The 27,938-nt window shown below is 37.7% G+C and overlaps 1 protein-coding gene across 1 annotated transcript; it reads left to right on the top strand.

The window, feature by feature from the left end:
- Positions 1 to 27,843, top strand: ATP10D (ATPase phospholipid transporting 10D (putative); the record flags this gene model as incomplete). The annotated part of the gene is made up of 21 exons (XM_079534135.1): positions 1 to 263; positions 917 to 1,111; positions 5,644 to 5,827; positions 6,003 to 6,074; positions 7,995 to 8,080; positions 9,152 to 9,258; positions 9,963 to 10,094; positions 10,994 to 11,121; positions 11,260 to 11,512; positions 13,436 to 13,671; positions 14,287 to 14,475; positions 16,218 to 16,833; positions 18,202 to 18,308; positions 19,174 to 19,300; positions 20,547 to 20,731; positions 21,502 to 21,811; positions 22,434 to 22,510; positions 22,906 to 23,031; positions 24,905 to 24,985; positions 26,651 to 26,838; positions 27,495 to 27,843. The coding sequence occupies 21 exons, from the start codon at positions 1 to 3 to the stop codon at positions 27,841 to 27,843; spliced, it is 4,011 nt and encodes a 1,336-aa protein (XP_079390261.1).
- Between the last annotated feature and the right edge of the window lie 95 nt (positions 27,844 to 27,938).

Below are 27,938 nucleotides of genomic sequence, written 5' to 3'. Positions count from 1 at the left end.
ATGGCAGATCCCATCCACTGGACCCGGTATCGTTGGCAGCAACTGATGTCTACAGAAGGCAGACAAGAAGGCAGCAGCTCAAGTAACAACTGCTGTCAAGCAAAAAAAACTATTGGCAAACATAGGATAGTGATTCCCTGCTTGGGACATTTTAAGGAAGAGTATGAAAAGGTATCAAAACTGTACATGAACAACAAAATACGGACTACTAAATATACTTTACTGAATTTTATACCACGCAATTTATTTGAACAATTTCACAGGTAATTAACTATTTTTGTTTGTGGAAATTCATCTAAAGTGGATTCTTTTTATTTGTGTATGAATATGTATTTTTCCAATCACTTCTGCCTATCACTTCTGAAAAGGTCTGTGTTATTTGTCCAAAGATTGAATATCAACCTTGGACTAATCCTTTCTTCAATTCTTTCTTCTTTCTTTTCTTCTTTTGTTATTTCCACTAATTCTACTCTTTAGATTAAAATATTATTTACTATTGTAGCACTTCAATTTTTCAATTTATTTCCTTCCCTTCCCTCACGTCTTATCTCTTTTATTTTTTACCCTCCATCCTCCTGCTTGGATAACTGCAGGCTTATAAAGAATGCCTCACTTAAAAACGTCTTATCTAGAAGTTCACCATAGCCTCACTGTGGAAGACATGCCTGGAAGGCAAGGTTGGAATTACAGTAAAATTCTTGCTTGCACCTTCTTATCATGAGTATTAATCAGCCATTCGGCCAACTAATGTATTTGACTGAAGAGAGGAAAATGGAGTCACAGATACTTAGTTCTTTATTTTTTCTTAGCTCCTACTACAATTTCTTCTTACATAAGTAGTCTCTCTACAGCATAGAGTGGGGGAATTAGAAAGGCTGGTAGCACAGTTAACTCTTATGTTTGCTCTTTGTTTCAGAGTTGCCAATTTGTATTTCCTGTTTCTGGTTGTTTTAAACTGGGTTCCCCTGGTGGAGGCTTTCCAAAAAGAAATTACAATGCTACCTTTGATAGCAGTTTTGACAATAATTGCCCTGAAGGATGGTCTGGAAGATTACTCAAAATATAAAATGGATAAACAGATAAACAACTTACTAACCAAAGTGTATAGTCGGTAAGAGACAACATTCTTCCTGGATAATTGTTATTAAATTGATTCTTCTGGTTTACTCTCTGAATACACATAGAGAAAGAGAATAACTTTGGTTGGAAGAGGACTCTGAAAGTCATCTCTATAGTCTCATACCCTGCTCAAAGCATACCTTACTAGATCAAATTGCTCAGTGTACAATTAAAAGGTATACAATCAATAAGTGTACAGAGGTTAGATTTGTAAGATTATCACAGTGGAAAGATAATCAGAATAAATGGAAATGCTCACCAGTGTCCTAGGCTCACAGTAAACTCCCCAAGGAGCAATCTCCAGAAAGAGACCCTTTCTCAGTAGCAGTCAACACTTAAAAGGGGGTCTACAAGAGGTGGAGCCAGGCTCCACCCCTTCCAGTAGCACAGGTGAATTGCCTTCACCTGTGCTCCTATGGCTGACTCATTGCTTGCCTCATGATAAATCAGAGGTTCAGGCCATGATCAACAGTTTGTATACACTCAGGAAGTTGTCTAGTTGAGTCTTGATCACTTGTTTAGCTAAACAAAAATTAGCATAAAAGTTGCTGAAAAAACTGTTCTTTTGTGGATGCCAGAGCTTTCATATGCGAGTCTGCACAGCATTAACCAAGGAAATTTTAGTATTATTCTGAATATCTTAAAATTGTTTTGGCATCATTGAAATTCAGTGATTACTATTTCATCATTACAGTGGTGAAAGTCATAAAAGCTATCAGTGTTGTAACTCGGTACTCCTAATGTAATTTCCATGAAGGAAATAAGAACATTTTCCGATGCAGTATTACAGGTGTGATCTCACAAGGATAGAGTAGAGCGGGAGAATGACTTCACTTGACATGCTAGCTACATTTCTTTTTATGCAGCCCGGGATACGATTTTGGCTGCAAGTTTTTCATCCACCTGTACCTGCCAAGTCCTTCAAGGGCTGTTCCCAATCCATGCAGCAGCCAGTCTGTACTGATGTTTTGGATTGCCCTATCCAGGTGCAGGACTTTGCACTTGGCCTTGTTGAACTTTTTGAGGTTCACACAGGCCCACTTCTCACACTTCATCACCTGTTTCAGGATAGCATTCTTTCTTTCCATTTGAAGTGTCACATCACCACTCAGTTTGGTGCCATCTGCATACTTGCTGAGGAGTCCTCTCAATCTCAATATCTCTGTAGACAATGAAGGTATTAAATAGCACTGATCTGAATACAGATGCCTGAGAGACACTGCATATCACTGTTCCCTGCCAGGACATTGAGCCATTGAGCACACAACTTCATGTGCTGCAAACACAATAGCAGCTTTCCTGGAAATATTTTGTTCAGACTATAAAAAATTTGAGCTTGAAACAATAAAGTAATTGAGTTAGTAAGATAAGTTATTTTTCTTTTTCATGTCTGCAGAGAAGATTAGGGGACAAGTCAGATAATTTCTGATATGAATTGCAGTATACTCTGAAATAATTCACTTGCCAGAAAACAGAGCCATCCACTACACATTAATGACCACTGTTTGTTATTTGCAGTCTCATCAGCGTCAATGAAAGGGAATTAATTTCTGATCTTTTCTGTCTTGATTCCTTCCCCAAACAAGTATAATAATTAGTTTCTGTATTAGTAAACAGTAAAAATGTCTTCCTGTTGCTAGCGCTTCTAACTTTTCTTTCTGAAGTTCTTTATTATGAATTAACTTTTTTTAAGCAACAATCCCTTACTGCTTCTATAAAACATGTTTGTAATAGAAACTGGTTTCACCATTCTCTCTTGTCCATTACAAAACAGGCCTGTCTTAGCGCCTTGATATATCTACCCAAGCAGCTAGATACTAGTTTTTTGCACTTTTTAGATAAGTTGGACTTGGTTTTTCCCCCTTATTTTTTCTGGCTTATAACAAATGAGTGACATCCATAGTTTCAGAGTTTTGGCTTGCTGCTTTTTATAGTTTTATTCCCAAGCCTGGAATTCACCCATTGAATGTATCAGTATTACTGTACTTAGCCTTTCGTATGCAGAGATTGAGGCTACATTTTCTGGGGAAAATTTCATGGGAAAGTAAGTATATATTGGGGAAAATTGCATGGGAAAGTAAGTATATCAAGTAAAAATAACAGAAAAATCATTGCATACTTTCAGTTCCACATTTACTTAATAGATGGTGATTATGAAGAGAAACTGTTGCTGTCTGCTGAGGGCTTATCTCAACACTGGCAGTGGAGAGGCTTTTGCAGTTCTCAGTGAAATACATAGTAGTTACAAAAAAAATGTAAAGATGCATAAGCACTAGTGTTTTTCCCCTTTACTAAGCTCTAGTAAATAATCACTTCAAGGGTAAATAGAAGTGCTGCTTTGTTACTAAATCTTTATCTCCAAATAGTTTTGTAGTTTATCAAATTCTAAGGCTTAATCACTTGAAAAATGCCTGTAGCAATCAGACCCAAAATCTACAGCTTTTAAGCTGAGATTTTATCTTAAAACACAGTGATGTCATTGCTTTCTTTGTTTATGAACTTACTTTGCCTTTTGTTCACCATCCTTACTGTAACTCTTCTAGATGCAAGCAAGCTGTGAACATAATTTTTTCTTGCTGCTATCAGAAGTTCCCAAATCCTTTCCATAGCACCTAGGGGATGCAATAAAAGAGTGGTGTTGCGGAGTAACCAGAGCTTTCTGTCCCAGTCAGCATTGTCTCTTTGGACTCACTGTGCCTCTTAGTGGGGAGAATTGGCTACACACACAGAAAAAGTGTTGATATGGTTTTCCATGCTTACAGAATAGCTAGTGACAGCATCTCAAGGAGAAGCATATATTTGGCTGAGGTTGGTTTAATTTTACCTCAGCTTTTGCTTTGCATTTACTTGGAAAACCATGTAATCAACTCTACCTTATTTTCACTAGGGATACTGTTATCAGTATATTGGTTAATTACGTGGACTTTGTGCCATCTCATTGGAGAAAAGGATTTTTGAAAGGATACTGTCAGGCAACACAGATCTGAAAGGTATGGGTACAAAGCTTGACACAAGAAATGTTTTTTTTATTTTATTTTTTTTCATCAAGAGCATTTCACCAGCTTAACACTTCAATTAGAACTGGTAGATCAGTCTGCACAGAATTGCCATGTTGTAAAGTTTGTTAGCTCAAGTCTGTACTGTGGAAGCTAGGTGCACTTCCCAGCTTCCTGGTGCAACTGCACTTTTCAGCTAGGTAAGCCAGAGTGAGATTTAGAAAAGGATGCACAATATGAAGATGCTCCCAAGACTGTGAAGAGTATATTCTCCTCACTTTAAACATAGCTCTAGGGGTTAGCCTGTGAAAGATATTAAAACTTGCCAATTACCAAGATGTAACACAGTGGAAAACATAGCAATGACAGCATAGAAGCAAAGTCCTAGGCTGCAGCAGATAACGATGTGCTCAAACACAGCAACCGTGGACACAGAAACAAAGGAAAGAATCCACTTACCTTCAAAAGGCCTCATATACATAGGAATTTTCAGCAAGATACCCTTGTCTCCATTTCCAGCCCTTAAGTGAAATCTGGGAGGGGGTGAATCCTGATTCCACCATTTCCAGTCACTCAGGAGCATTGCATTCACTTGGGCTCTTCTGGGTTGGCCCTGCCTTCCCACCAGGTGCTCAATCACTGTTTCAACCTGTAACTTAGCATTTCTGCTATACAAGGGTAGTAACAATACCAAAAATGTACCGCATGCAGACATGTACAGTGTTTGTATCAGCAACCATATTTCAGTGGCCTACTATTGTATGCCTCCAGTTAGCTCTTTGTTGCTTGCTATCTCCCTTTGTTGCTGCCTATTCACCACTCTAAACCTGAGTGTGCTTGCAATAAACTGCTGTAATTAAATAAAAAGGACTATTCTTTGTCTCTGTTGAATATGGAAAAGCAGATAGAAATGGAAAGTTGAAGAAGGCACAAACTTCTGTATATCATGCCTGTATTTTTCATAATAATAAAGAATTTCAGCTTTCTTGAGTATTGTAGGTTCTTTGTACCTTATGTTCAAAAACAATGGGAAAATATTTAAAAGCTATAAATACAAGTATTTATGCTTGGAGCATTAGTAAAGCAGTTGCTGAATATTCTTTGCTCACTGGTAAATGTTGGAATAGCGAAAGGAATCAAGGGGGTGAGTTTTGAATTGGGCTAACATAATTATGAGAGGGTGACAGGAATGTAATTCCCAGCAAAACAGGTCTGGGACCTCAGAGCTGATCATAGAATCATAGAATAGCTTAAGTTGGAAAAGACTTTGAAGATCATCAAGTCCAATCTGAACCTAACCATACTCTAACAACCCACCGCTAGATCATGTCCCTGAGCACCACAGATTCTTTGTTAGTCACCTTGAGCTGTTAGACTGTCGCATCAAAATTCTTAATGACTTGGAAGTAGAAGTTCAGTATAGGAGTCATTTCCTAGGTACAGTCTGTTTCTTTGAGCTTTCAGTTTGGGGTGGTTTTTTCTTTTTTTTCTTTTTTCAGTTGTTCTAATGCTTTTATATCCATTTCAGGAAAGAGAAGAAATACATAGATGAATGCTGGAAAAATGTCAATGTTGGAGACTTCATCCGGCTTTCGTGTAATGAAATTATTCCTGCTGACATGGTGCTGTTATATTCCAGTGACCTGGATGGGATCTGTTACATTGAAACTGCAGGTCTTGATGGAGAAACCAATCTAAAACAGAGGCAGGTGGTGAGAGGATATTCAGAGCAGGTGATAATTGTGAATTTCCAGTGGTTTAAGAAAGTTGATGGGTCAGTCAACATTAAAGCCTTAGTCCTCTATATTGCCCACTGTTCAGCAATCCCCATCTGAAAATGGAATAAATAGGTGATATAGTTTTAATTTTTTTGTTGTTATTTTGCAGCAAATTTTTGTCTGCTCACTCAACCCAGAGAAAGAGAGCTCTATTTCAAGTGCAGTAAAACTAACTTTTCAAGTAAATGTCCAGTTGTCATGTATAACACATAGCATTTAGTGGCTGTGAAATTAGAATTTTTTTTTGAAGGGAGTTCAGTGCCACATAAAAACAGAGAGGAATAGATATCTTCTTTTTCACTGTATTTTCAAATGTATTTTTAGCTTCAAATCTAGACCTTCAAGGATTTATAAAGCCTTTGGAACTCTTACGATTTTTTTAATCTATACCTGTCAAGACTGAACATCATCAGGTCTTATAGTTTTCACAGTAGTGGTCAGAAATTAGTGCAGTCTTTAGCACACCTGGTAACTGAGTTCTGATACGGAATCACTGCACTGACACCACAGCAGGGAGATTCAGTGTTATCCGTAAAAACGTGCTGTTAACAGACTGGAGATAAAATTACCTGAACTGCTTTTGAATTGTTCTGAGAAGGTGTGAAGGAGTACTTTGCTGTTCATTTAGATTTGTTTGTTACTTAACAAGCAGGGTAATATCAAATGCATGATCTGTTAACCATAAAGAAAGCTGGTTTTCTTTATCCCGTTCTTTTTTTCTCAATTTTAGAATGAGATAGTCATGCTGTCCCAAAAAGTGACAATTTCTTCACCATAAAAGACTGTTCATTTTTCCCCTCCAAGGAAAAAAAAAAAAAGGCCACCGTTGTGTCCTGTCAGGACTGCACAGTTTCTGATTGTATAGTAGTTAACTTCACAGATCTCTGGTGTCCTGAGAGCTCAGTTCCAGACAGAGACTTTGTCCTCTCAAACTCAGGCTGAATAAGACTGTGGGAGTGCTGTGTATGTAGACAGAGTATGACTGTCTCACCTCTTAGTTTCTCAAGCTTAAAAGAATAGGAAGAACATAAATCAAATTAAAGAACATTTGAAGACAAAAAGGTTGTAACATAATGCAAAAATATTACATTCTGCATTTTTATGACTGAACAAACACAAGCACGAATGTCTTCAATAGGACACTTGTTATTGCCCTTGGGAAGGCAAGGCAATATTAGAGCCTAAAAGAGGAGCTGAAACTCTCGTAGTTAATTTTTTGTCAACTTAGAATAGCATAATTTATTCTTTTTTTTTTTCTGTATGTACCTCAGTGACCACAGGAAAGAAATTAAGAAGGTACTGCAAGAGGCTTATAAACAACAGCTAGCAACGGACAACAAGGCGTAGAAGAGTTTTTCCAACCATCTTCGCTTTCCTAGAGAAATAGACAAAAAAATTCAAGACCTTTTTCCTAAGGAGAACAAATTTTTAATGAACAAATTGACATTGCCCTGCTGCTTTTAATTCACTCCACTAAGAAGGAATTAATTTCCTTTTCCCTCACACCTCTTATGATTAGCTCAACCAGACATTTATTGGTGTGAGGAAGCTGATAACCCATTAGCACTAAATCAGTGTGAGCAGTGTTTCCATTTACATTGCAGGAGTGGTCACAGGACTGCACCGTTCAGTTCCTTCTCAGCCTTTCATGGCCAATGACTGAATACTGTCATAAGTGCAGTATCCTCGTATTTAATGCAGGAGAAAGTGCTGTCCTTTTCTTCCAGGCAGCCCAGGAGTCCAATTTGATAAAAAGATTTGCCAGCTCTCCATTTCTACTTTGGCTATATACAGCATTCCTATAGTGTTTTATCAAACCATATATTTTGCCAAGAGTGTTCCACAGCCAAAGCAGCAAGTGCTCCTAAGATACCAGTTTCTCAGCTGATACTTGCTAGGGTTTGATATTTACTAGGAAATCCTGCATAAGTCTGATTTACGTGGGTTGCATGTAGATCATCAACATCATTAGCAACTTTAAATGTTGAGTTAAGTAGTTTGACAGTGATATTTATGAAATTTCCAAGTTCTATCATATCTGGTCTCAGTTGTGTTTTTTTTTTGTTTCTCTTTCTCTCTTTTTTTTTCTAAATAATTTCAGGTCTCTGAAATTGATCCAGAAAAATTTTCTGGTAGAATAGAATGTGAAAGTCCTAATGATGACCTCAATCACTTTCGAGGCTTTGTGTAAGTACGCTTGGTGGCTCTTTAAACTGGTGTAATTTGCTTTGGTGTTCTTCCTAATTTTCAGAGGGCTTATAATGTTTGCTTTAAAAAATGACAATATGTACATAAGTCAGTGTGCAGCACTATATTTCTGAATGCAGCCAGGCAGGCAGAGCTCCAGAAGGAATTTCTAAACACCTGATTGTGAACTGGGAAAGCCCACTAGCACTTTATATTTTATATTAAATATTTTCAGCGTCTTAGTTCAGGCTGTTTTGCAACTATATCTACCACATTTGAAATGGCTGCCTTTGATCTGCTGTTAATGACATATGATATCAGTACAGAATTCAGTCTGGAGCATGGCTGCTTTGGTCAGAGTTTGAAACAGGAAGATCTGGCTTCCCCTCCTACTCTCATATGTTCTGTGTAACTCTCAGCCATTTATATCAAACTGTGTTACCTTACGTCTGTTTTCTTGTTAAGGGTCTGTACTTTTGTGTGGCCAGTAGGAAAACAAAATAATATTTCATTGAGTGGTTAATTTTCATTTTTGTATGTATAATGTCCACATTCTTCCCTGTGAGCAATGGCATGTTAGAAATATGAAGAGAAAATGAAATGCTTTTATTTATCTTTCTCTGAGGAAAAGTCTTGACAAACTTGGCTTATCTACATTGAAAATATGGCACGGATAACAGCGCTCACAGTACTTTTGAAGTGGGATTTATAATTTTTTAAAAAATTTTTCTAATGCTGGCCATCCAAATAGAAGTCATCTGCTTTCAGACTGTATTTGCCCTGCGCTCATTTCAGCAGGGTTGCCTGTTCCTCAAATGCCAACATGGCAGATATTGAATATTTTAATGCAGTGCCCAGATGCCTAGAATTTTGGAGGTGATCTTGCATGCATGTTACTCTCTTCCTTTGAAAAGTCCAATCAGAAATATCAGTGAGGTAGTCTGTGACAGGTAGCTTCTCTTGGCAATTTGCTCCCTAACGCTTTCTCAAAACCTGACTGGTAATTGCTGAAGTTCTGCAGCCAAATTAATGTGCAAATTAATGTGTTTTGTTTTGTTTTGTTTTTTCCAGTGAGAATTCAAGCAAGGATCGAGTGGGCCTCAGCAAGGAGAACTTATTGCTGCGAGGATGCACAGTAAGAAATACAGAAGCTGTTGTAGGCATTGTGGTATATGCAGGTTAGTGAACCACGCTGGCCTTCTCAGATTGCCTTTGCAAAGAAGATGGAATTATGTGCCTTAAGAAGCAATATTGCACAGAGGCAAAGTAGACAATTAAAAGATTGAAACCAGCAGAAGGCAGCCTTAGATTGAAGCATTAAGAATGCAAATCTGAACTGTTTGTTTTGGTTTTAAAAATGTAAAAGGTTGATATGTCTGATTATTCATGGGAAGCCTGCTCTGTTCTGTGTACAGGTCCTCAACTGTTAACTACAATGACAAATCAAGGTTTTGAAATGAAAGTGGGGATAGCTGCCTTTGTTAGGATTTTTTCTGGTCCAGAATTGAAGTTAATGCTGTTCTAAAGTCGAAGTGCTGAAGTTTTAAGACTAGACATTATAATGTATTCAGGCAGATAATTGTAATACAGGTGCAGAATTTTGTAGAAAATATTAGAGACTGTATCAAAACCGTCAGGAAGGAATATAATAGGAATATTATTTACAATATAAAAGATAATATATGGCTGAGCAATTATGGTTTAGCTTTTTTAGTTTTCTTTAAGACTACTACTTTAGGAGCAGTTAGTTTGTTCATATTTATATTCTCTTTTCACATATTAGTTAGCAGTAATGTCCAATTTCCCAGAGCTTTAGAAATATAAAGGACTTTTGATTTTCATACTTGCAAATAGAGAATTTCAACCTTTGTTGTGATTACAGGTCATGAAACCAAAGCCATGCTGAATAACAGTGGACCTCATTACAAGCGCAGTAAATTGGAAAGAAAAGTGAATTCTGATATTCTGTGGTGTGTTCTGCTTCTAATTTTAATGTGTTTAACAGGTGCAATTGGTAAGTGTGAATGTGCAAACTCCTGCTGCTTTCCCCTCTCAGCTTTGGTGTTTTAATTTGGGGCCAATTCATTTCAGTAGCCTATTTCAGAAACTACCTTTCTCCATATCTAATTCTTTATCAGCAGGGGATGCTGCCAAGTTTTAGTTTATGTTGTCATGTTTAATCAGTAATTGGTCAATGGGTATGTTCCTAGTGTGAGTTCTTAAGTCTAAAACCTGCTTTTCCAATTGATTTTCTCATTTCTCTCACTAATTGCACTCTAACATTTGTGCTTTGTGTTAGTTTGGTTGAGGTAAAATGAAATGCTTGTACAGTATTGCAGGGAGAGGCCTAGTTTGAGTAGTAATAAGGACTTTCTATGTTAGGGTTTTACGAAATAGTGAGCTTGAGTACTATAGTTCAAAAAGAATACATTTTATAATGAACCAAATGATGCTTAAAAGGTGTTTAAAAAACTTTGTCAACTTACACTAAATAGACATGTCTGGCATCACAATATGGCTTAAACATAAACATAAACAAAAACTGGGTTTGTGATTTATACTATTTCTTTTCTGTGACAGTATTTGTCTCACAGTGCTGTAAAGTGACCAGAGTGGCTTCATGACATACTACAGCTGAAAGGTGGAAAAGCAAAGATCAGAAATTTAATAACTAGAGTTTAGGGTAGGAAAAAGAGAATGCTTATGAAACGTAGCTAGTATTCTATTAGTTTTGAGATGGGTTGCATAGATATACTATTGACACAACTGCAGTAAAACATTTTTTCATGTGTGCATTGATACTTCATGCATTTTAGTGGGGCTCCTATTGAGGAAAATTCTTCTCTGGAAGCTTAGAAATACCTAAACTGTTATACAGTCAACGTAACTGATTCAGTTGTTCTTATTTTCTAGGCCATGGAATTTGGTTAAGTAGGTATTCAGAAATACCTTTTTTTAACATCCCTGAACCAGATGGCAAATCGATTTCTTCTGCGTTAGCAGGGTTCAATATGTTCTGGACAATGATCATTTTATTACAGGTAACTTTGGTCTGTTTTGAGCCATATTCTGATCTCACTGATGTCCTTGAAGTAACTCTGGTTTCAGAAGAGTTAACTCATGTTTGCATGTGGCTAAAGAGTTTGGTCTCTTTTAATCTTTGTGTTTTGTTTCAATAGGTCTTGATTCCTATTTCTCTGTATGTTTCAATTGAAATTGTCAAACTGGGACAAATTTATTTAATACAGAATGACATTGATTTTTACCATGAGAAAACAGACTCTACAATTCAGTGTCGAGCATTGAATATTGCTGAAGACCTTGGCCAGATTCAGTATATCTTCTCAGACAAGACTGGAACACTCACTGAAAATAAGATGGTTTTTCGGAGGTGCAGCATTGCAGGACAGGAGTATTGCCATGAAGAAAATGGTAAGGTGCTAAATCCATGCTTGTTGTGGTCCTTTTCCCATTCTCAGAGAAACTTCAAGTTGAGATGAAGACGGGTGTTTCTGAGGTTTGTGTGGCAATGTGTACTTACAGAAGGTGTAGATTTAGTCTGGTCTTATTTGGATCTCTCCCCGTTTGGATCACTTCATGTGCAGCATACAGAGACTTGAAATTGTATGTGAGGTTCTACTTCACAGATAGTTAAGCCTGTGCATATTTGAGACCGAACACAGAACGCTCTTTACTTTCTGACATAGTTACATAAAGTGTTTGATTCAGCTACCTATTTTATTAACTAGATAAAAACACAGAGATTTTATTATTATTATTACTGTATGTTAACTGCATACATTTGCTCTTTCACTGGTAAAAATCAAAGATGAAGTGCTGACAGATGGATAGACCAATTACAACTATGTATTAACCACTCTCCGTGGTTTTGCTGCCAGATGGAACCGCTCAGTTTCTGCAAGCAACGGGCACACCCTGCTGGTCTCAGAGTGCATGGGTTCTTCTTTTGTTCACAGTCACAGCAACTGGTGGTTATAAATCATTTTAACAGCAATTTCTTCACATATTTTGAAAATCATGTGATGTAGGTGTTGCAATGGTTCTTTGGCTTTGTGTAGTTATACTGGGAAGGAGGATATCACAAGAGCAAAGTGAAAAGAAATATATTTTAAGTTTAGAATTTGATGAATGAATAAGTTAAATTAAAAAGTAGAATATATTTTCAGAGCACTTCTTCAAGAAATGAAAAGTGTTTCAGAAGAGATGAGTTGTGACTGATCTAAGTCTCTTGTTCTTGGCATATGTCTGCCACTTCTATTACTTACTTCCCTAAGAATTCACTTTTCTTCCAGTAGTATCAGTGTGTTAATTATGTTTATAATTATTTCCTATTGTACCCTGGCTTTTATTTGGAGATAAAGCATGTCCTTCCTAACAAATCTAGAAATTGTGTGCCCTGAAAATCAATCTGAAAAATGTTGGAGGTCCTATGTTTAACACTAATTTTCCTTTGGTCAGTTGCACAAAGTTGCCATTTGGCTGGCTCCTACTGCATACAGTAAGAGATGCACTATAAAGCAGTTCAGTCTTTTGCATATGACTCACTTAGTCTGTACGTATATTTCTGTATTTGTATCTCTGTTGCCCAGAACAATAGGACAACAGAGATTTTGCTCCGTTGTAGTAAAATCCTCTATGTAGGTGTCCATATGCAGTGCTATATCTAAATCAACCTGTGCTTTTTAGGCTGTGTCAGCAAAGCACTGTGGTATCACAGGAGGTGCCACCTATGTTACTTCAGCCAGGGTGTATCTCCTTGGCAGGCAGGGAGCATAAGTGGAATAGATGTGTGTTGTCTAGATCTGGCTGTGCAGACATACTGCTGTCTTTTTGAATTTTTTAATGTGTTTTCAGTACTTCTGTTGGTGGCCAGTTCACTACCTTCTTGTGTATTTTGTTCTAGTGTTTCATGTCTTGTTGGACAAAGATTTTCTGTTATCTAATCTGTCTTATCACAGCATAGAAATATTGTGTCTCCTATTACCTACAGTGTGCCAAGAAAACAGATTAATTCTTTTTTCTGTGCAATTCCACTTTTTGTACTTGAAAGCTGTTATTTGGTTCTCAGCAATGTTCTCTTCTAAAGGCTGTGTAACCAGCTTACTATAGTGTTTCTGTGATTGTTCTTTCTCTCTCTTCTGGATTCTCTCCAGGAGAGCAGCACTCTTGAAGTGCAGCGTCGCGAATGGCAAGTCAGTGTGATAACTTATTATGGTTTGATATTTTAGAAAGAGTGGATTTTACTTAATCGGATACTAAATTCCTTATTTTAAATTAAGTTTTATTTTAGACAAATTTCTTTTTGCTCACAGAATAATAATTTTATTTCTTTAGCAAAGAGGTTGGAATCCTATCAAGAGAAGGATTTGAAAGATGAGGATTCAGCTGAAGGTCCTTGTGCCTCTTTGGGCCACACATTAAAATGGAGGGGACACGACTGTGGAGCCGAGAATGAATCTTTGAACAGAAAGTCTTCAAATCTGTTATCTGGTATTTACCCTGAATTAGGAAGGGAGCATTCATCAAGTGATGCTCCCTGCTCAGGACATGTTGCTTTCAGCAGCTGCATTGTAAGTGAAAGTTATTAGTTTTGGTAATGAATTTTTGAAGTAACTAGTGAAGGAACATCTTTTTACTCCCATTTTAATAATTAAGAGTGCTTGAAATTTAAGACATTCTTTGTCTTCCATCAAAATTAGACCTTCCATTGTTGCTTGGGTGCAGCCTACTTGCAAGCTGATTTGCAGATATTTATTGGATTACAAAGATGTGTTGTTTGGATCTTGCTGGTGTGATTTCATGATCACTCTGCTTAAATGACAAGCTTTATTTTCAATAAAAGTTTGTTCCTTTGCCTTAAAAAGCATTTTACTTTGCTTTCAATAGGAAATTTCTAGATAAACAATATTAATCCTATTGCATTTAGTGGAGATTACTAGGATTCAAAACATCTGTATCTGATTTTACTGCCAGAGACCTAGACTATTTTGCAATTTTCTGCCATTAATTTCTCAAGTCTCTGGTAGCAGCGTCTGGGGAATGATTATTTTCTCCTCATGTATGAGCTCTATATATAAAATAAGTCTGGAATCAACTTGCGACTCTGAAATGGTATGAACTGGAAATCCATTTGGGATTGCCAGGGTTTATATCCTAATTCACAGCTTTGTTTGTTTAATCCATAGGAAACAGATGTTGTACCAGATACACAACTGCTGGAGAAATTTAGACGTGTTTCTTCTCTTTCCTATCAAGAATCAGAAGACGGTATCAGCAAGTTAGGTTTGGAGACAATGTACATCACTGACTTCTTTCTTGCTCTGGCAATCTGTAATACTGTTGTTGTTTCAATCCCCAATCAGCCACGTCAGAAGGTAAGAAGATATTATATTTGTCTATATCAACTATTTATAAACGAGTTGCCTTTAGTTTGATTGCAAAAGGAGAAAAAAATAACTGGTATTCAGGATCTGAACCTGTAAGTTTGGTGCTTCTTAACTTTCACAATATATATTTTGAGATTAAACTGCAGTTATGGGTTGTTGGGTTTTTTTGCTGTATTCTATTATCTTTTACCAGATATGTGCACAGCTTCCTTTAAGAGTGCCCTAACACTCAAGTTACCATTACAAATAAGTTATTGTTCGCTAAAAAATATGAATAATCTTGGAAGACTTCTAAAATACTGGAACTGAAAAAGCTCTTACCTGTTACTTGACTATATTCAAATAGAATTCCAGAAAGAGTATGGAGGATCAAGTTCAATGTGTGTAATAATTTGAAGAAAAAAAATGCTTGGCAATATGGTTAGTATAAGGTGGTCTCATCTTCAATGTACAGTGCATTTGTTAGACTGTCCTGGTTTAATAATCAAGAGACTTTTAATGTTTCCCTGAAACCACTCCTTATTTTCAGAGCACGCATCTAGTATTTATTTATTTAAAGATATTGCTTTCATTTTAAAATCAGTTGACTTTTTTTCAAGGTGGGATTTTCATAAACCCATCTTCTACCTAATTTGATTGTGTGGCAGGATAATCCCAGAGTTCAGCATTGATTTTTCTCCCCCCAAAAATGATAAAGATTTGTTGACTTCACCTTTTGAAAAAAAAAGTAAAAAAAATTGTGATATGTACAGGAATAGTTTTTGGTGCTTAAGTAAGGTAGTGCATGTACATGTATGGCTGGAGATGTTTCCATAAGGTACCCTGTGGAGAATAAAGTACCACATATATATAAAATGGCTGTTGTTATAGTGTCCTTCCAGACAAGTCCACATAGTAGGCTGCCTGCTGTGAACACATGGATGGGGCATCTGCATTAGTAAATACTAACCTCCACCTGTGAGTTTTTCATTTCTTAGAGAATAATATTTCTGGATAACTTTTAGAAGAGGAGATGTCCAAGTCAGTAGTAGCTGGGTTGGAAGGAGCAATATATGGCATAAGGATTATGAGTTCAATTGGGGAATGATAATGACAAAGGCAAGAAGTTTTCAGTGTTTCCTTAGGGAGAGAAGGTGAAGGAATGTTCCTAGTCGGTGTCTCTGTGATGCTGAATAAAGAGACACGTTACAACTTGCATGCAACTGGGATAGAATTGAAGCAGGAATCTTTTATTTCTTGATTCTTGAGGGTGCTTGTCTTTTGTTTTCAATTCTGACCAAAAAAGTTTTGGTGAAGTACTGTATTTTTAGCATTACTAGTAGCTAGTCACTGTAAGAAGTAAGGAGCTGGTTTATTCTTTGCAGCTATCTTGCCAATTGAGAACAAGTATCTAATTCCATTCATCACAACTTCTAAAAGTTCCATTGCTTAGACATTTCTAGAAGAAATTATTACATGGAGTCATGAATCAAACTGGCAATACATGCGGTTTTCAGATCTGAAGTACTTTTTACAATTTGTGTGGTTTGAACAGGTGAAGCTCTCACAGAGCTGTTTGGTGTACTTATATGGTAATATGTTTAATTGAGCTGGCTATTTTTAATACAAGTGATCAAAATGATCATAACTTCTCAAATTTTCATTAAGAAACATGCGTGGTTTGTAAGCTGCCTTTCTTTAATTAAATAACATATGAAGACTTTATACTTTCTCTGACTGTTCTGTTGCAGATGAGACGCTCTTCACTGGGAAGAACGCCTATTAAATCCCTTGAGGAAATCAGGCAGATGTTCCAGAGGTTGTCAGTCCGTAGACTAAGTTCGTCCCCACTTCCAAGTATAAAAGAGTCATCATCTGAAAACCCAAACAGTTTTGTGAGCAAACTGTCTATTTTCAGAATGAAACCGGCTTCACCTGCTTTGGATGGGGCTGCTCAAAATGCTGCTGAGCCTCACAATCTGAACAGCCCAGAAAATCCCCAGTTACCCAAAGAATGTTATACAGTGAATGTAGCTGCTGGCTGTGAAACCCACGGTGCTGAGTCATCTGCTGAATGGTCTCCCTTACCTAAGCTTTGTTATGAAGCTGAAAGTCCAGATGAAGCTGCCTTGGTCCATGCTGCTAAGGCTTATAAATGTATTTTACAGTCTAGGACTCCTGATCAAGTAACTGTGGATTTTGCAGATCTGGGATCTTTAACATTTCAGCTTTTGCATATCCTGCCTTTTGACTCAGTGCGAAAAAGGATGTCAGTAGTGGTTCGGCATCCAGTCTCCAACCGAGTGGTGGTGTACACGAAAGGTGCAGACTCAGTCATGATGGATTTGTTGGGAACTGCATCTGAAGGTATTTGTCGAACTTTTAATTCTTTGTTCACCTTTATCATTCTTCGGTACAGTTGACTGCATGCCCTGATTTGTAAGAAGAGCCGAGTAACCAAGCAGAACTATTATCTCTGAGTTGCTTTTAGGAAAACCCATAAAGGTATTACAGCTTCTCACCTACATATGGCTGTGCTGTATGCCATTCTGGAAACTGAGAACAGAAAGCTAGCAGTAATTCAGAGATTTTGTGGTGTCTAAGCAGACCTCTTGGAGCCAACTGTAGTATTTCCAGTCATAAAATAAGGTTGTCTGCTGAAATAGTTGGCCCTTGCTGTGCTGTGAGAGGTGTTTATTGGGATGAGATACTTTCATTGCTTTTTGACTGTTCTTATTTTTTCTGGATTATCAACTATTTCTGTGTTTCTAGATGTGTTAATAATATCCTGTGCCTGCAAAATTGTGTGCTGCCTCCTGCTGGGTGCTGTTGTTTTGGGGTAAAGGTTCTTGGAATCTGCTACAGAAGGAACATACTGTGTTACTTAAGCACTAATCGTGATTTATTCGTACGCTGTATCAGGCAGTCAATGATTTATAACTGAAGGCATGTTATCTGTGCGTGTAAGAAACATGTCCCTGCATATATTTAAGGTCAGATGTTACAGGGTCTTTTTTAATGGTTGGGAAGGTAATGGAATTTACAGGTTTACTATCTGCAAAATAGAACTTAGTTTTCATGTTCTGTGGTTTATCTCAGTGAGGAAGTGGGATGTGTACAGTTCCACAAGCATATTTTAGCCCAGCACTAGCCAAGTAAGGTCTAGACAGAAAGCCTCTGCAGGCAGTGAGGTAGAAAAGGAGCCTCCAAAGTCTGTCTATAGGGCATAATTTCATGTCTGGAGATACCTCTCCTTACTTTGGCTCTCAGGGTAAACTTGCAATGTAACTTCTATATGTCTGAAGTTAGATGAGTTAATCACCTCTCTGAATAGTCCATGCATTAATGATTAAAAAAAAAAACAGCTTTTCTGTGGTAGCCCTTCTGGCTCCCTCCCAGTGTATCAGAGAGAACAAAGCTACTTTGATGTCTTGTGGCCCAGTTCATTTTAGAAGGTGATTTCATGTTAGAAAGACACTTTGATATGCTAGTATATATGAAGGCATATATGAGTGCCAGACTGGTTCCCCTCACTGCTTGTGCAGACTGACCCTCTCCATGCATTCTAAAGATACAGCCACGGTACACTGTGCAAACGTGAAGGTATGTTCAGAGTTAAAATAAAACCTGTAAATATTTTGGGATTTTTAAACCATATTTAGACCTTCAAAATTTTCCAGTAAATTTACTCTAAGACTGAATATTTAATTTACTTTACTTTTTATATAATGGTAGACACCAAGAATTCAGAAATGGAACAGAAGAATATTAAAGAAAGAACCCAGAATCATCTGGATGACTATGCCAGAAAGGGACTGCGCACTCTTTGTATTGCTAAAAAGGTGGGGTTTTTTGTGTGTACTTTTAAGAATGTTTACAGTCAATGATGAGCAGGAGTTTTTTTTCCAATGGAACAGATATAACCACTTATAGACTAGATGTTCTCATTGCCACATTTCATTTATCCTTACTTTTTTTCAGGAGGAATTTGTACGTTTACACAAAAAAAAATTCTGTCTTCAGTTAGATTCACATACCTGTTGTCACTTTAGGATGCCAGACAGTTTTAATAGCCTAATTCTAGAACAAGGGATGTAAAATGTCCTGATTTTCTTACATGAGTCCTGAGCGGCTCTCCTCATGTGAACCTTGCCCTGGTTGGAATTTTTTTCTGGATACAGAAAACAAATGTAGTCAGGCCTGTCTTACTGGGTCTCACACCGTCTGTCGTGTTATAGGATTTGTAGGCAAAACTATGTGATGTTATGAGATTCCATTATAAATTCAAAACTGCTCAGAAGTAAAATTCCATAACAACTGAAACAGGAAAGGAAACTCTCATGCAAAGTGAAAGCATGGGCTGTGTAACTGTACAGGCATCAAGCTGTACCAAGCTGTGCAGTGATTCTGTGCCTGTGTCTATGAGGCAATTAAAGAACAGTAAAGAGGATATTATGCTCCTTGGCCTCCTTGCCTTCCATATAAATGGAGAAATATCAGGCAACTCCAGGTGCCTGCAAGCTTTTGGTTAGCAGCCTGACCTGTGAATCATACTAAGTCTGTAGACACACCAGGGTACACATATAACTGCTCTGGCAGGGCTGCAAAAGGTTTAGTATACGGATAACAGAGATGGCTCTGAGGGATGCTCTTGGAGTACATTTGAAGTGAAATCTAGACACATCTGTGTTTTCTCTCCCTCTGCAGGTGATGAGTGATGAAGAATATACAGAGTGGTTGAATAATCATTTTTTAGCAGAAACCAGCATTGACAATAGGGAGGAGCTGCTGCTGGAATCTGCCATCCGGCTTGAAACCAAACTGACTTTGCTTGGTAGGTAAGAAAATGCTGTAACTCACAGGAAACCCCTTATGATGGTTATAATCTGAATTTGCTGTATGAACCTCTATTTGTATAATATATAGCTTTCTACACATCTAGAATTTGTTGACACTTGTGGGTGTACATAAATCTTGCTGCACATTTGTTATTGTTGCAGAACCTACTGAAGGCAGCTTGTGATCTTCTGTTGTTTGTAAGGCACAATATTTTACTTTTTTTCTGTGTGCGCCAGAGTTTTTGTGTGTCATCATAATAAGCATGTAAAATGATGGCAACTAATAACAAGACCACTTCTGGACATTTTTTATGCTATTGTTGAATTTTGGGTGGGGTAGGTATGCATAGTGAAACTGGCTCCTGTTGGAGTAAGAAGGGATTGCATACCTCAAGAAGGGAGAGCAAAGTGTTTAGAGTGCCCAGGCTGAAACAACTCCTTTCCTCTCTTCTCTTGATGTCTGTCAGAGAAGCTTGCATCCAAAAAATTCCAGCATCTTCCTTTATGGAACTATTTTGACTTTTGACTTGAATCAAAATGCTAGCAGAGTGCAGAGCAAAGGATTTTCGCTTTCCAGGTGGCTAATGGACATCACCAGTTTGCTTGATTTCTTGCCCCTTGTCCATCCTCATAAGACAGTGTGCTTTAAATACAAATTGCTCATTAGAATCCCTCCTTACTAGAAACACTTTAAGAGAGAAAACTTTACTGGTGATTATTGTATTGTTTATTTGTCAAAATGACTCTAGCTGCAAGTGGCTGAAGTTTGGGGTTTATAAGTTTATAAAAAATAAACTTTCTCAGCCTGAACATCCCACAGCCCAAGCCATGTCTTCTGGTTATAATTTAGTACTGAAAATGTCCTGTACCACATCATAGGCATTGGTGCTTTTCAGCAGTGCTTAGTGTGATGTGTTACTTTGTCGTTAACAGAGCAAATGATTTTGTGAGCTCATTTGAGGATACAAGTATGCATGCTTCGTATACTGTAGAAGAGGATATCACTGTTAAACATTATTTTTTTTTTGTCAAAACTTTTTCTATAACTGGTAAGATGCAACACAGTGAGTTTTACATACTGTCAGCTGATCAAATATTCCATTCTCCTATTGTTTTTAATTCCGAATGCACAACATGATGTCTGGAATGTGGATACACACAGGGACTCTCTTGTCCTGTCACACTTGCAGACTTGGTTCTTGAAATACAGCAGTGCTAATCCATCTGCTTGTCTAAATAAAGGTGCCACTGGCATTGAAGATCGCCTGCAGGATGGTGTTCCAGACACAATACAGGCATTACGGAAAGCAGGAATAAAAATATGGATGCTGACAGGTGACAAAAGAGAGACAGCTGTCAACATCGCCTATGCTTGTAAATTGCTGGAGCCAGATGACAGAATCTTCACGCTCAAATCACAAAGTAGAGTAAGTAGAAAATTACACTTTTTTTTAGTGTTCAAGAGGGTGTTTTATTTTGATTCCTCTGAAAAAAAAAAAAAAAAAAAAAAAAAAAAAAAAGCCATCAGGCAATATCACAGGACTGCATGGGAAAATAATATATTCTCTGTTTTCTCATCTCACAAAAGGTAGTATAATCACTTGGAAGATGAAAATATTCGAAAGCTGACTTTTTTTTCCCAACGGGTAAAATATAAAATAGTATATCTAGTGTCTGTTTCTGTACATATTCCATCAGTTGTCACTCTTTTAACTGATTGCTTAATTTCTCTTTATGCTAGGAGAGAAAGTTGTTCTGCATCATATTCTATTAGATATTTCAGGTGGCTGTAAGTTTACAATGTATTAGCAATATAGGAATTATTGCCATGAAAATGATCAAATTAGGTTGTGTGCTACTTTGTCATATTCTCCCTCAACTGTGCCTTTTTTTTTTTCTGATTATCTTTTAATATTTTTCTAAAATGTTTCAGTGTTTTCCCTTCTCCTAGTACAACACCCAAACCAATCTACTTAATGACCCACAATTTAGCTTTGCTTTTACCCTCTGTACTGCATCCTCTGTGATTTTAAAGGGTTATTCAGCCTCATGACTGAATCCCTTTATATTCTACAAAGTGGGAGAAATACATTGCACATTGATAGCAACTGGCATTTTCTCCATGTTTCCTTTGTAAATTGGAAAGGGAGCCAGAATACAAACAGTGTTTAGTAAGTTGCTTTTCTCTTGTCTTTAGGATGCTTGTGCTTTGGTGATGAACAGTATTTTAGAACACATGCAAAAAAACACTGCTGAGCAAAAAAAAGTAAATCAGAAACTTGGGAATGTCTCTGCAAGTCCTTCTACCCAAGCTCAAGGCTTCAGCGCAGGCCTGGTTATTGATGGAAGGACTTTAGAGCATGTCCTTCAGGACAGCCTGCAGAATGTTTTCTTGGAGCTCACAGAAAAATGTCGAGCTGTAGTCTGCTGCCAAGCCACACCACTGCAGAAGAGTGTGCTGGTCAGACTGGTGCGAAATAAGCTGAAGGCAATGACGTTAGCTGTAGGTGAGTCTCATGGTTTCCTTCCTTTCTCTGAGAAGAAGCAGAAGGCAGTTTCTTCTCTCCTTTATTTTTCCCAACGTCCTTTACAAAATTAAATTACAAGGAAGATAATCCTTTGAGTAATAGTTGTCTTTAGCATTACATGATGACAGTCTTTTAAGCTACCAAATTTAGTCTGTGCTTGTTAATCTAAAGCAGCAAAGAATAGCAGTAGTCATGTACAGCATTATGTGATGTGTGCAAGTTAAGCGAGGGGATTTTCGTTGTTGTTCTCCATCACAGTCCCTGAAATAGTGAGGGAGAAGGGAAATGACTATGATTTAAAACATCCATATTTTCTGTCCAAGCATACTGACTAAAATTCTGACAAAAGGAGCAGCTAATATCCATTTGAAGAATATTGCTCAGCTCAGTCAGGCCTACTACACTCTAATCTTTCTTTCCATAGGGTATTCCATAGGCTACATTGCTGGTTATGAAAATGATTTTCTCTGAATTCTGTGGTGTTATGTTTATGTATCTGTGCTACCTCCATGGCAACGTGATAGCCAGTAAAGCTGCTTCCAGGTTGTGTTTCAGCTAACTTAAGAGAGCTTAGTTATTATTTCTTCACTTTTCTCCGTAGGTGATGGTGCCAATGATGTCAGTATGATCCAGGTAGCTGACACTGGTGTGGGAATCTTGGGCCAAGAAGGCATGCAGGTAACGTGTACAGGACAGACACAAGTGACATTGGATTCCATTTCAAATCTGTTTAACATTCACTCTGGAGGCCCAGCAGCTCCACAGCCCATTGCTGTATTTGAGGGAAAGTGTGCAAGCCCCTGCACTTATCTGGGAGTGCTCAGAAGCTGAAGGGTGCACTCCCCATTTTGTATCTGGGCTACTTGTTTGATGGCATGAAGTATCAGTGATTTCTTTGGAGCTGCTGATGTTGCACAGAGGGCTTCAGATCTCAATAAGGCAAGGCTTGTATGCGCTATATATATTAAAAAACATAAGAGTTTCCAGCGTTATATCAGTTGTTTGCTGATCAGTATTGAAGCTCATTGTTAGCAGTTTGGATATATCAGTGCTTTCCTTTATGTGTGTTCCAGGCTGTGATGGCAAGTGACTTTGCAATTTCTCAGTTCAGGCATCTCAGGAAGCTGCTGCTTGTCCATGGTCACTGGTGTTACACCAGGCTTACCAACATGATACTCTACTTCTTCTACAAAAATGTGGTATGTAGCTGTCCTGTCCTAGGGAAAGCAGTTTGCTTATTTGACAGTACTGAAGGCTCTAGTATGGCTTCATATTATTTTTTAGTTTCTGTTGTGAATGGGTTCAAAAATATGCAAAGAGTGTGTGGCAAACAACTTTGTTTCCCATTTACATCTTCAGAGACTAGACTCTCCCATTGCTTGAACTGGGTTTCCTACTGAAAGCCATTGTCTAATTTGTTTAAAAAGTGGATAGCAGGCATTAATTAATGTACTCATAGCATGAATATTTAAACAAGCCATGTAGCCAGTTTGGAAATGTAAAGATGTGCGCTAGCCAAATATAATTTCAAGGTATGGGATTGGCAGGGACTCTATAGCAGTTATACATAATTTTTCACAGATTACTGTTACCAGACCTACAACCTGCCTATTTTCCTCTTGATTTTTAAAACACTTGTCTACAGGTAACATTTTATCATCTCATCATTGACTTTTCAGGCCTACGTGAACCTCTTATTCTGGTACCAGTTCTTCTGTGGGTTTTCAGGCACATCAATGACTGACTATTGGATCTTGATTTTTTTCAATCTCCTTTTTACATCGGTGCCACCCATCATTTACGGTGTCTTGGACAAAGATGTGTCTGCAGAGATACTCATGCAGATCCCACAGCTGTACAAGATGAGCCAGAAATCTGTGGTGGGTTTTTAAAACATTTATCAAAGTTTTTCTCTTTTTGCCCAGCTCAATATTGTCTTGCTCTGTAGTTATAATTGTTAAGTAGTATATCATCTCTTTCCTTGCATGAAAGCACAATGTAATATCTGCTTTGAATTAAACGTACTATAAAAGAAAGAGCACTGCTTTGAAAATATGTGTCATAATGTTGCACCACTATGTCATAAGCACAGCTCTTTACAAGCTATAAAAGTAGACAGTAGCTTGGATTCATCTTCACTGATTTAGAGCACTGCCCTGACGTGGGCAAATGAGGAGTCTAGTTTCCCACACCATTTCCAAAGAGAAATTCAGTTCATGAAAGGGCTGAATTGCTTTTCGGAGTAAGCATCTGTCCTTACTAATGAGAGAGGAAATCCTGAATGAGTAGACTGTGCATCTGCGTGCCTCAATTGATTGTTTGAAGGAATGGAAAATACCTAAGCCAGGGCACATGCAATTATAGTTTCATCAGTTTGCTGCCACTGAATGGGGAAGCCTCATTCCTCTGCGTTGTCTCCCTTCTTTTCTTCCCGTTCCCTATTTTCACCCTTGTAGTTAGATCACCTCCCTTGTGCCAGTTCTGCTGTTCATGTTTCCTTCAGGAGCTGATGTAACTCACTACAACGGCATAGTTGTAGTGAGATTCCCAGCAGAAAATGTCACATCCCACTTTTAAGGGGAGGGGTGACCAGGGAAAAATGATTTTTCGTATTCTAGTGAATTTAGTTACCTCACATTAAAGTCCTGTATGCACAGAGGAGTAAATGAGCACAAATTAAAAGACAGAAGGAGACGTACAAAAAGGAAGGGAATGGAGGTGGGAGGAACATGAGACTTGGCATTCAATGATAGCATGTTGTGAGGGTGATTCACTGTTCCATTGCCCTCTTCCTTCCTTATCACTCAGGTAAGACTTTGGCAGGTCAATTCTAGGAGGAACAACTGTAAGGTTAGAACTCACAGATCTGACTGCTGATTTAAATCATAGCAGCTAGCTATATATGCATCTTCCTATTGTGCCATAAAAGTATGTCTCTTCATGGGGAAGCCAGCTGGAGTTATTCTGTGGATTATCTTTCCTCAAGTCCAGCTGGATGCATTAACAAAGCTGCAGCAATTTGTTGAATTTGTTTCAATGCCATTATCTTTGTTTGTTTGTTTTTTCTTACAGGCCTACTTGTCTTCAACCTTTTGGATAACCTTGCTGGATGCTTTTTACCAAAGTCTTGCTTGCTTTTTTGTGCCTTACTTCGTAAGTGCTGGATATTAAATTTATGCACTTTGGCATACTAAAAACTCAGGCAAATTAGAAATAAAATGTAGTTTTTGATTGTACTTCATGGTATACGAATGAATAGTAGCAGATTTGTCATTGGAACTGAGTTGAACTGTGCATGCAATATGTCCAGTATTTAAATAAATCATGCCACTTTACATATAAAACTATATATCAACTATATAGAACTACACATCAAGGATATTACACTGACTGTATGGTATACTGTCTTCCTTTACAGACTTACTATGGCTCAGACATAGACATTTTTTCTTTTGGAAACCCTATAAACACAGCAGCACTTTTTATAATATTGTTTCACCTTCTCATTGAGTGCAAATCCGTGGTGAGTACTTTGTTTTCTGAAGAGTACTTTCCTCAACAGAACGTGTATGCAGCTTTCATTAAAATTTATGGAAGAGAGCTTAGTACACAAAACTGAATAAGTATAAGAGAGTTAGAGGTGAAATATTTCCTTTATAAGTCTCTGTAAGCTCTCCTAAGAAAGCTGTCATTGGAGCCAACAGAATTACTTATGTGACTAAAATTAACAAAATTTGATTTCAGGATTATTTAATAATGAGGGATCCTGCCTTATTAGGAGTCAGTAGGTCTGGGGGATGTCACTTTGATTTGGCAAATGGTAAAACCAACTGGTGATCTGCTTGAGCCTCCATAAGTTCCCAAAGCTTGCTTCTCATAAAGAACAATGTCAGCTATTGATTTTTGAATACTTGAAATGGATGATCTGCTCTAGAGAACCAGTATGTTATGAAATTGTATTCCAGCTTTCACTTGTCTGTGTAAAGTAAAATACCTGTTCATAGACGCTGCATTAGTTTGGATGAATTTAAAGCTTTTACAAAGGTGACATTTACCCATTAGACATAATTTTAAAGAGAATATACTAATATTTACAGTACAGACAGGTATTAATGGCTTTTGATTTTTTTTCCTGTCAGTTTTGAAAAACATCTTTGGAATTGTATCATAATGGATAAAATTGCAAGTTGTGATTCTTTCTTTCATTCTTCTTCCAGGCACATGGTAGCACTTACACAAATGCCTTTAGTCTGCCTACATACATAGCTTGAGTGTATCCATACTCTGAATAGGAAAACAATACATAAATGGGTTTTATTTGGCATTTTGGTACATTGGCAAGCTGTCAGACCAATGACAGTGTTGTTTCTATAGTAACCATTACAGCCATAACTCCAATGAAGAGTTAATCAATGTCTCAAGCAGCATATGTAAGAGACGTGTCATGTAAAGCTATCACCTCTGTTTGCTTGAGAAGACTCTCAGCTGCCAGTGAGTAAGGTGATCATTTAAGCAAATAGCATTATAAAGTCTTACACAAATGAACTGATAGCTATACTTTTAGCAGAATAAAATACATAAATAAACCAGCTAGATTACCTATGAAGTGTAGAAAAAAGGTTTTGTTCTTCCTGATAGTGCTTTGCATAGAGTTAAGAATACTATCTGGATAGTTTTCTCCTCTGTTACATTAAGAAGCCATCCTTGAAGGAAGAGCATGGGGGAGAAGGGCTGTGCATCCTCATGCATACATGTGCCTATAGGGTTTATGGGTCTTCCTGTTTACAGCCTAGATCTGATTTATTTTCTAACTTGCAGACTTGGATTCATACGATAGTTATAGTTGGCAGCATCCTATTTTACTTCGTTTTTGCTCTGGCTTTTGGGGCAACCTACAGAACCCATAATCCACTATCGAATCCTTATCGGATCATGGAAAAGCATATGGCAGATCCAGTTTTTTACCTAGTGTGCCTCCTGACTACTTGTGTTGCTCTGCTACCCAGGTATGTTTCTGTTTTATAATCACAAGCTGCTACTGCTAAAAAAGTGGTTTTCCTTAATTTGTTGATGTCTTGTGGTACCTGAAGGGGGCCTGTAGAAAAGTTGGGAAGATAGCCTTCATCAGGGAGACTAGTGATTGAAGGAAGAGGTAGTAACTTTAAACAAAAAACAGATTAGTTTAGATCAGATAGTAGGAAGAAATTCTTTGCTGTGAAGGTGGTAAAGAGTTGGAACAGGCTGCCCAGAGAAGCTGTGGATACCCCGTCCCTGGAGATGTTCAATGCCAGCTGGATCTGGTAGGTGTCAGCCCTGCCAATGGCAAGGGGGTTGCAACTGGGCCATCTTTAAGGTCCCTTCCAACCTAAACCATTCTATGGTTCTATTGCAAAGACAATAAGAAGAAGAAGAAGAAGAAGAAGAAAGAAAGAACCTGAATATCACCATTTGAAAATGCTTATTTGTTTTAAAACATGCTCTGGTATTGTTGCTGGAATGATAATTTGCATTCTCAAAATGGCACCAGCAAAAGCGTATTTCAGAGGCTGCTGCAATCTTAGGTTTAAATGAATGGTGTTTAGTTTCCTTCACTGCTAGATGTGATTTTGGGAATGGTTTTGAGTCTGCTTCTGACCAGCTTATTTGGAACCATATTTTGTAGATACTTACTGAGAGCTCTCCAAGGAACATTGTTTCCATCTCCAGTGTTGAAAGCCAAGCACTTGGACAAACTGATCCCTGAGGAGAAGAGGGAAGCAATTAAGAAATGGAAGGATGAACGCATTGTAAGCTGTAGAATGGAGTTGCAGGTTACTTCTGGGTCTACTGGCTCAGCCACGGGTACTGTATTAAAGGAAGAAAGCATTGCCAGTGTTGTACCGCTTTCTAGAATACCTTTTCATGCCTGTTCAAGAGATGAGTTAGGGGAGGAAGAGCCTGGGAATACAAGTAACTTGAACTCTGAAAAGACTGCATTTCTGAATTCAAAGAGAACTGATTCAGATGTCTGATGTGCCAAAGTCTTTGCGTGTACTAATAAAGAGTGCAGCAGTGTCATTTCTCTAGAATGCAAAGCAGGTTTGAATTCTTTGTTATGTGCACAAAA

This window comes from Tetrao urogallus (assembly GCF_951394365.1).
Source record: "Tetrao urogallus genome assembly, chromosome: 4".
Classification (NCBI taxonomy): Eukaryota; Metazoa; Chordata; class Aves; order Galliformes; family Phasianidae; genus Tetrao; species Tetrao urogallus.
Note: the sequence above shows the minus strand (reverse complement) of the source record. Positions and strands in the feature narration are given on the sequence as shown.